The sequence below is a fragment of the Nematolebias whitei genome, chromosome 8 (genome assembly GCF_014905685.2).
Source record: "Nematolebias whitei isolate Nwh7 chromosome 8, NemWhi1, whole genome shotgun sequence".
In the NCBI taxonomy this organism is placed as follows: Eukaryota; Metazoa; Chordata; class Actinopteri; order Cyprinodontiformes; family Rivulidae; genus Nematolebias; species Nematolebias whitei.
This window is the reverse complement of record NC_056505.1, coordinates 22,989,475-22,999,963: the sequence shown is the minus strand read 5'-3', so window position 1 is coordinate 22,999,963 and position 10,489 is coordinate 22,989,475. Positions and strand designations below refer to the sequence as shown.

The following is a 10,489-nucleotide window of genomic DNA, read 5'->3' as shown; positions in this document are numbered from 1 at the left end:
ATGTATGTGTGTGTGTGTGTGTGTGTGCATTGATTCAGCAGGCTAAATACAGTCTAGTGTAAAGCCACTAAACACCATCTCAATTATAAGAGCTGTTCTGGCATCAGATGGGACGAGCTGCATTTAATTGTCTTGTATTTTATGGTCTCTGTCCACAGTGGAAAATCTTTATCGGTACCAGATTGTTAAACTGTATAAAGTGTTGCCAATAAATTGGTGGTATTAGTTAGAAAAGGTTTGCTTACTGTATTTGAAGCATTCAGAGTGGCTTTTTAATTTTAAGCAAAGCAAAGCCGTTTGGATTTATACTATTGACTGTGTTAAAGCCAGTTTATTTACCCACCCACTGGATTAGATAATTGATTTTTCTTCTCTACATTTCTTCAGTCATTTTATTATTTTTATTTTTTCCTTGTTTATTTTTCTCTTCTCCCATCCTTTTCCTTGTTAGTATTCTTTTAATTTTTTTACAAGATTTATTAGCTGCATCCAGCAAAGTAATCCCTTTTCTTTCACCTGATTTACTGGCAAGTCTCCCCTTCTACACCCGGAGCTCCCAGGGGCTGATGGGCTCTGATTAAAGAGCAGAGAGATGGGCTTGTTGCGTTTTCCCCTTTCTCTGGATTGTTATGCTCCAGGCTGTTGGAGTGACCTAGCCATTTGATTTTTATCCATATTTGATGCTGGTCCCAGCAAAGCAGGACATAAACTGAGAGGTGAACAACAGCAGCTCATATTCATGTGCCATTAAAGTTATACTGCATCAATAGAGACCTGTGCTTAATGCCGAGCAACCTTTAGAGAAAGTGTGTTAACTTTTAGCAGATTATACTCAACTCGTCTTCTAATGCTCAGCAATATTTGTATTAAGTAGGGCTTAAGCATTGCAGAAATAAACCTCAATATATAAGTAAATCTGATTATAAATTGCAATTGCACTTATTTTTTATAGGGTTGTAATACACATAGAGTAAATACTCTATACAAGCAACTGTGTACAACTGTTTCGTTAGGCCATGGTTATATTCTTGTCCTAACTGTGCTTGAACATTACAGGTGGCTAAATAATTGAAAAGCTGAATTCTTTATGCATATTTTGCCCATTTAAAAAAAGTAATAATAATTTATTTATTTATCAACCCTATTCATAATGGCTGCCACAGTTAAGCTAACTCAGCAAGCACAAAATGTCTAAAACTCAAGCAGTTTGACAGATTGTGTGCTGAAATATGATGTGGTGCAGCTGAAAGTGAATCACAGCCACATATTTGACAAGGATTGTGTTTTTGGATTCGAGCAAGATGCTGAACAACAGGAATGGTTTAAAAGTTTTATTTAGAAACAGCTGCTGGTGGAGGTCAGAGTCCTGGAGCGAGCCTAATCTGCAGAGATATGAAGGGTTAGTGGACTGACAATTTCTGTGATGATGAAGGTAAACAGAAAAGCAGCTAACCTTCTTCTACAAGTAAGATGAGCGCCACCTGAAGGAGCAGGGCAGGGTGACATCATTGTCACAGACAGGACAGCAGCTGGGATGCAGATTAGAGAGAGACGTGGTCCAGAGTAAGATCCAAAGGCGAGAGTCAGACGTGGCGCAGAAGGTCGTTAACAGGGTATCAGAGATCCAAGAAAATATCCAAGAGCGAGATCCGTGAAGTGTAGCCGTAGGTTCAGAAATGAAGGCCTGTACCCTGATCAGAAGGGTGATATAGTAACAGGCAAGTTGATAATCCAAAAGACAGGCATGGGGTCAGGACAAGATGATCAGAGAGAGCTGTGACTAGAACACTGGGCATCTACTTCCACAATGAGTTTGATAATCTGGCATAGAGCAAGGGTGGCAAGAGCTCTTAAGTAGAGCAGGGCACAGGTGCATGACATGTGTGTGATTAGGCAGAGATGCAGAATAGGCATGGATGGAAGGCAAGACTTGAGATCAGAGCATGACAGGGCAGAAAACATGACAATATTGTATTAAGAGCTAACACATCTCACAAAGTCACATGAATTGGTACATTTTTTACAAAGTTTGGTCATGTTGCATGTTCAAGCACTGGGTAAAAACAAGCATGTTAGGCTAACTGGTAACTCAAAATTGTCCCTAGTCGTGAGTGAAAGTGAGAATGGTTGTTTGTCTCTATGTGGCCCTGCGACGGGATGCGACCTGTCCAGGAAGGCAGAAGTAGGGAAAGTTAATGAATGAATGAATGAATGCTAGTCGATAAATACATGGCACGAAAGGTAGAAGATAGCACGCATTCTTTTAAGGAATGCTAGGTCTTTTATTTCTATCAGTGTTTTCATAACAGCTTGAAATTATCAAAAACACAAATGAATATTATAAAGCAATTATCTTTCAATAAACTTTAAATTAGATCATTGATGGAACACGTAACATCCTCTAAATATTGTGCTGAAAATGTGACAATTGCACATTTCTCAGACAAGTTCTCATTATTCACATCATGAGCTCAGTAACCCCCAGTGGACAATAAAAACGTTGATAAAAGAGGAGGTGGGGAATGGGCTCAAACTGGGACATGCTGCTTCAAAGACTTCACATTAAATTAATCTCAGACAGTTTGTGGAAACAATAAACCAACATGCCTCAACAGTCAGTCTCTAACCATTGGGGCAAATCCAAGACAGACTTCTAACAGTAAATCCCAGATGCATAAAACTTCACAGTTCATTGGCAATACAAATGCTTTAATATTCTTTGTCCTGATTTTCATGGTAAGATTTTAAGAAAAATGTCTGAAACTTGCATGGACTAGTTCAGTGTTTTAGTGTGTTTTCTCAAGTGTGGTTTTGACAAGTGACTGTGTGCAGGTCTGATATTTATTGTGCTCTTTAAGGCAGAAGATGGCATGCTGACTACTAAAATTATAGACTTTTGGCACTCATCATTTGTTTTTTGCAGCACAGCCTTTTTGACTTAATTTTTACATCATCTCCTCAGAAAGCTTTTTGCAGAACAGTTTTATCAAAAGGTCATTTCATCTGAGTGTGGTTGTCTCACAGGACTCCCACAGATACATCACAAATCATCTTTCTCTCTCTTTCCTCTTTATTGCACATTTTCCTCTAATTTATTTCTATTTCTTTCTATTTAGTTAGCAGTTTCTATTCTTTAGTAGTATCTTATTTTGTAAATTAAAGATGCTCCTGCCTTTAGTCACTCAGCTCAGTGACTATCATGTTCAAAAACCTTGACCAAGAGACATTTATGGCTAAGGAAAAGATGGATTTTCAACATTACAAAACTTACCAGGTATACAGTTTTACACTGATGAGTTAATTTTTCACATTTTCAAAGCTTTCCAAACATCCAGTTGAGTTCCAACTTCCTCATGCCAAAGAGAACCTTGAGCCTCACACAACTTATATATAGTCTTTTCAAAGGGTACCACTTTACATTAAGTCTCCCCTTATAGATGGCTAACACATAGTTTATAGATACTGTTATTAATGCCTCTATAAACACTTTATAAATCATTAATAATTGTTTATGATGCATTGATTAAGGATGACTGAGAGACAAAACTGACCAGTTTCTTGCCAAATAGTGAGCCAAATCTGTTCACCTATATATTTCATCTAGAGTTGTTATATTAAATATTCCAGACTAAGTTATGACCTTATAAGCATATATAAACCTATTTTTAGGGTATATTACACTGCCTGACCAAAAAGAAAATGTTGCCATCTGGATTTAACTACACAAGTAGGTACGAGCCTCCTATTGGCTAATTACTGCATGGGTAATTATCTTTCAGCTAGCAACAAATTATTTAACCCCAACTGGTGTTAAACTCAGTCTTAGGACCCACCCTCTTTACACTCTACATACATAATGTAGGTAAAAACATCCCTAATGCATCCATACATTTCTATGCTGATGACACAGTTGTCTATTGTCGAGCTAAAACTGTTGCTAAGGCTTTCCAGCTTTTGAAATCTGCATTCAACATCATCCAGACTGATTTGTTCCGCCTCAAACTTGTCCTAAATGCCGACAAAACCAAAGGGATGCTTTTTTCAAATAGGAAGTTGGTCCCAGCAGTTCTTCCTCCAATTTTATCCTCAAATGGTGTCCCCATTGAGTTTGTTGATTCCTATAAATAGTTGGGTATCTTGGTCGACTCACATATCTCTTTTAAGCTCCATGTGGAAAACTTGGTAAAGAAACTGAAAGTTAAACTGGGTTTCTTTTTCAGAAACAGATCCTGTCTTACTCTGAATGCTAGAAAACGCCTTGTATCTGTGACTTTCCTTCCCTCAATTGATTATGGTGACATAATTTACATGAACGCTCCTACAAGCACCCTGCAGATGTTGGATGCTGTCTATCACGGTGCACTAAGATTCATAACTGGCTGTGATTATCGTACCCACCATTGCACCCTGTATTCACTGGTTAACTGGATATCATTAACTTCATGCAGATTCTCTCACTGGTACATTTTCATCTTTAAATCACTTCTTGGTCTGCTGCCTTCATACATCTCCTCCTACATGTCTCTGCGTGAGTGCAGCTACAGTGTGCACTCTCAGGACATTATTACCTGCAGTGTTCCCTCAATGAGGACTGAACTAGGCAAAAGGGCCTTGTCCTACTCCACTCCTGTTTCCTGGAATATCTTACAAAAAGATTTGAAGCTCTCGACCTTGAGTGGCTTTAAGAATCTGTTGGACTCCTGGCAGGGACCAATGCAGACTTGTTCCTGTTTTTAGTTTTCTACATTCTCCTTAGAATCTAGCTGTTTTTTGTTTTTTTTGTTACCTTTTCCTTTTTCCATTTTTCCTTTTAGCCATCCTATTTGTAAAAAAAACAAAAAAACTTTATTATAACTTTTTATAATTGTTTATTGTTGTTGCTGTTGTCCTTTGTTGTCATCTTTCTTTGTTGAAATCAGGTCTCTCTTGTAAATGAGTCCTCAAGGCTCAATGGGATTTACCTGTCTAAATAAAGGTTGATTGATTGGTGCAATGAGTTGCTTTTCATTTCTTAAACAACCAAGTTGAAAGACACATCGCGTGGTTGAGGAAAAGATGTCAGTCTGTTTGAGAAGGGTCAAATCATTGACATCGAGCAGAGAAAACTTCTAAAGAGATTGCAGAAAGACTAAAATTGTGTTAAAAACTGTCCAACACATTATTAAAAACTGGAAGGATAGTGGGGACACATTGTCTTTGAGGAAGTAATGTGGTCGGAAAAACATCCTGAATGATCGTGATCAGCGATCACTTGAACTTTTGGTGAAATCGAATCGAAGAAAAACAACAGTAGCACTCAGGGCTATGTTTAATAGTGAAAGGAAGAGCATTTCCATATGCCCAATGCAAAGGGATCTCAAGGGATTGGGACTGAACAGCTTAAGAAAACCACTAGTCAGTGAGGCTAACTGGAAAAAAAGGCTTTGATTTGCTAGGGAGCATAAAGATTGGACTCTGGAGCAATGGAAGAAGGTCATGTGGTCTGATGAGTCCAGATTTACCCTCTTCCTGAGTGATGGGTGTATCAGGGTAAGAAGAGAGGCAGGTCAAGTGATGCACCCATTATGCATAGTGCCTACTGTACAAGCCTGTGGGGGCAGTGCTATGATCTTGGGTTGCTGCAGTTGGTCAGGTCTAAGTTCAGCAACAGTATGTGTTCAAAGAATGAGGTCAGCTGACTACCTGAATATACTGAATGACCAGATTATTCCATCATTGTATTTTTTTCTTCCCTGATGGCACGGGCATATTCCAAGATGACAAGGCCAGGATTCATCAGGCTTAGATTGTGAAAGAGTGGTTCTGGGAGCATGAGACATTTTCACACATGGATTGGCCACCACAGAGTCCAGACCTTAACCCCATTGAGAATATTTGGGATGTGTTGGAGAAGGCTTGATGCAGTGGTCAGAATCTGTCATCATCAATGCAAGATCATGGTGAAAAATTATTGCAACACTGGATGGAAATAGATCTTGTGACATTGCAGAAGCTTATCCAAACAATGCCACAGCAAATGCATGCCATAATCAAAGCTAAAGGTGGTCCAACGGAATATGAGTGTGTGACCTTTTTTTAGTGGAAACTTGTTTTTTGGCCAGGCAGTGTATTAGTTCTAGATACTTATAATGTAGTGATAAAGTACAAATGATATGCTAAATAAATAGGTTTACAAATTCTCATTGCGTTTACAAGGTAGTAACGTAGTCTGAAGTGTTTAATATAACAACTCTAGATTAAATATATAGGTAAAAAGATCTGGCTCGCTATCTGTCAAGAAACTGGTCAGTTTTGTCTGTCTGTCACCCTTAATGCATAATAAGCATTTATTTATGATTTATAAAGTGTTTATAGAGTAATTAATAACATATATATAAACTATTTATAAGACATCTATAAGGGGAGCCTTATTCTAATGTTCCCAATCTTTTTTTTTTCTAATCTAATGTTAGGTAGTTTTTTTTTTACTGTATTTATAATAATAGATTATAAACATGTGCAACATTTGTAGTTCTGCTACCTTGGTTCTGAGATGTTTGAATCAATCGTTATACAAAATGAAGCTACTGTTTCTGTGGCACTAGATCAAATGGAAGGAGAATATTTAGATTCTTCCAAAAAGCTGTAAAAACATCGTTGTCACATCATGTTTTGTTTTTTCTTTCAGCAAAGGTTAGTTCAGCAGCACCAGATCAGTTCAGAAACCAAGCCAATGGATTTGTTTTTGTTCTTTTTATCATTACATTTTAAAGGGTTTGTATATGGTTTTATCTAATAAATACATTTTATGCTAGGTAACTGTGTTCCAAAATGTTATATGATCATTATGAAGGATAATATCAACATACAGTACATATTACTCCTAGGTTCTGAAAACAGTGACTTTGCTCTTGCATAAATATTGTATCAGTTATGAGTTGCTTGTTTTTGTTTCAGGAGTCTTATGTTCTTGAAGGTATCGTTATGAGTCTTAAATCAAAACACACAGAACAATAACTTCTTTAGATGGGATGCAGGCTTCCCAGTTAAATATAAACCCTCATCAAATGATTAATAATATTTTCTTTTTTTTTTTCCTTCTTCTTCTAGATATCAATGAATGTGAAAGAGACCCATGTAAGAACGGAGGTCTTTGCACTGATTTGATCGCCAACTATTCCTGTGACTGTCCAGGAGAGTACATGGGGAGGAACTGTCAGTACAGTAAGTAATATATGTCTTTTATTTTCCACAGTGTTATTATGTTCCATAGCTACTACATGGTGGTATTGTCAACCAAGCTATTTTTTTTCCTGCTTTGCAATTTGACAGTCATTCCCAACATTACATCTGTCTTTAATATGATTATGAACCTGTCTTTGACAAAAAAAAAAGCATGCAGACGCTCATTAATTATGTTTTTCATATATATTTTTGTTTTTCTTCTACACTTGCTAAGGAGAAGCAGCCAGTCTTTTTAGGAGAAAATATTTTAATTCCGTCTCATTGTGTTTATCTTTCCAGTAATTTGATACTTTACAAGTTTTTTTTTTCCCTACTCTTCACTATCAGCTCTCTCTTCATGACGGTTAGTGTGTAAACTGGTCATGCTGCAGCACTAACAGCCCATTCACTGATAACATTACATCTGCAAAAACATGCATGTGGAGAATGTGTGTTTAGTTTGAGCTCTTATGCACGACAGGATGGATTTCTGAGACAGCACACACAATTGAGTGTCCCTACTGTGCATTATTTTTCCTACATATAAAGTTCTCACATTCCTCACATGACTCTGGTAACCTGAACTAAAGGAATTATAACTGTGTTCCAATAATTGTTACTTGAGAAACGTTTTCTGATTTAAGAAAAGCAACTTACACATTATGTATTTCCAATTAAAACTGTGTGGACAAAACAATGGCATAATTCTGCATATTAAAGTAAACAATTATATTAGATAAAAAATAAAAACAAGTACAGTATATAATGAAAGAATGTAAGGGTTAGCTGGTGACTGTCCATGTTTTTGTTTTGATTTGTTTTTACAGATGCCTCTAAAGATATATTCATGATTTTAATTCATTTCAAGTCAGCTTGTTTATATAGCGCCAAGTCGCAACAGAAGTCATCTCACGTCACTGAACAGAAACGTTCTTACATATAAAAAGTAAGTTATTAACATTAGTTATCTGAGGAGCAGACTGCTTTGAGTTTAACTTTATCACAGGCTCTCATCTTGAGCAAGCATGAAGGCGACAGTGGAAAGGAAAAACTCCCTTATGAGGAATAAACCTTTAGCAGAACCAGGCTCAGGACAAGCGGCCATCTGCTTCGACTAGTTGGGTTTGAGAGAAAGGAAGGAGGAACAGATACACAATGGCAGGTCGAGAATCATATGTTAGAAATAATATCAAATGAAAACTATTCAGTTTTAATCCAACATTTTTCAGTCAGGTCATCTGGACAGTTTCTTTTTTTTGTGTGTGCTGAAACATTTCACCTTCCATCCAGAAGGCTTCATCAAGTCAAGGAAACACAACACAAAACTCTAAAAAAGTTAAATCTGGTCCTCTGGACATTCAAAAAAACAAAACAAAGCAAATCAACAAAAAATGTAGAAACGTTTCGTCTCTCATCCGAGAGACTTCCTCAGTCTGAGGAGCTGTATTCAGCTCAGTCTCTTAAATAGCACCGTCTCAGGGTGGATCAACCAGTTTTGCTGCTGACAACCAAAACCAGCTGATCACATGCTCAAGAAGGACCATCAGCATTCAACAGAACAACTGTGTCAACTCTTGAAACTGTGCCTGCAGTCAACCTACTTCACATATGGGGAGCAATATTATAGGCAGAAACATGGGTGTGCTATGGGGTCTCCAGTTTCTCCTATTGTTGCCAACCTGTACATGGAGGAGGTAGAAAAGAGAGCCTTGACGTCCTTTTCAGGGACACCACCAAGTCATTGGTTCAGGTATGTTGACGACACCTGGGTTAAAATTAAATCTCAGGAAGTCCAACATTTTACTGACCACATCAACTCTGTGGATAAATATATCAAGTTCACACGAGAAGATGTAAAAAATGACAGGTTGGCTTTCTTGGACTGTGAGGTCTCAGTCTCTGATAGAGGACATTTGCAAACTGAGGTGTACCGCAAACCCACCCACACAGACCAGTATTTGCAGTTTGACTCCCATCACCCTTTGGAGCACAAGTTGGGAGTCATCAGGACTCTGTATCACAGAGCAGACAGCGTCCCCACTAGCTCAGGAGCCAGGCAGAAGGAGAAATCCCACACAAGACAGGCTCTAGAGCAATGTGGATATCCTAACTGGGCCTTCCTGAAAGCAGAGAAGAAACCCAAACAGGACTCCAGTCAGCCATCAGGTGAAAAGGAGGAACCCAGACCCAGACCAGTGGTCATTCCGTATGTTGAGGGAGTATCAGAGAAACTGAGACGTTTATTTTCTAAACATAAGTCAAGTCAAGTCAAGTCATCTTTATTTGTAGAGCACAATTTAAAACAGATAAACTGTTATCAAAGTGCTTAACAGAAATGTAGCAAAACATAGGCAGCAAAACAAAAACATCATACAGAATTAAAATTACTGGAGCAATAACACACACTAATGATCACACTAAGGAAAAACAAGCATTAAAAATAAACGTCAATCATAAAACAACAGAGTTTAAAATGAGGTACACAGAACAAAATAAACCAACTCACACAGTATTAAACGCCAGAGCAAACAGGTGCGTTTTAAGGAGGGATTTGAACATCAGGAGGGAGGAGGCCTGCCTGATGTTGAGGGGCAGGTTGTTCCACAGGTTGGGACCTCTGACTGAAAAAGCTCGATCCCCTCGGAGCTTCAGGCGTGAATTTGGAACGACCAAGAGAAGCTGGTCCGATGATCTCAGGGCCCGAGACGGAACATATGGTTCCAGGAGCTCGGAGAGGTAGAGGGGTGCGAGGCCATTTAGGCACTTATATGTCAGGAGGAGAATCTTGAAGTCGATTCTGGATCGCACAGGAAGCCAGTGAAGGGAGGACAGAACAGGTGTGATGTGCTCAGACCTACGTGTACCAGCTAACAGCCGAGCAGCTGCATTTTGGACGAGCTGGAGACGAGAAATGGACGCCTGACTGACCCCAGCATAGAGTGAGTTACAATAGTCCAGGCGGGTTGTGATGAAGGCATGGACTAATGTTTCAAGGTTGGGTCTGGATAACACTGGCTTGAGCTTAGCTACCTGCCGCAGTTGGAAAAAACTTTTCTGCAGAACTGAACTGATCTGTTTGTCAAAAACATAACGTCCCAGTGGCTTTTAAACCCCAAAATACATTACGGCAAAGACTGGTTCATCCCAAAGATCCAGTCCCCCGGCACAAACAGAGCAATGTTGTGTATGCTGTTCAGTGTCAGGATCAGTCTTACATCGGGGAAACAAAACAGCCACTGGCCAAAAGGATGGCCCAGCACAGAAGATCAACATCATCAGGCCAGGA

General features: G+C 38.7%; 1 protein-coding gene across 2 annotated transcripts in view; it reads left to right on the top strand.

Moving 5' to 3' along the window:
- LOC119413986 (EGF-like repeat and discoidin I-like domain-containing protein 3) overlaps positions 1–10,489 on the top strand; it is a 168,455-nt gene that overhangs the window by 75,185 nt on the left and 82,781 nt on the right. For both annotated transcript variants that reach the window (XM_037681079.1, XM_037681078.1), the window contains one exon: positions 7,090–7,203. In XM_037681079.1, coding sequence (XP_037537007.1) covers positions 7,090–7,203 — 114 coding nt within the window. The remainder of the gene's footprint in view (positions 1–7,089; positions 7,204–10,489) is intronic.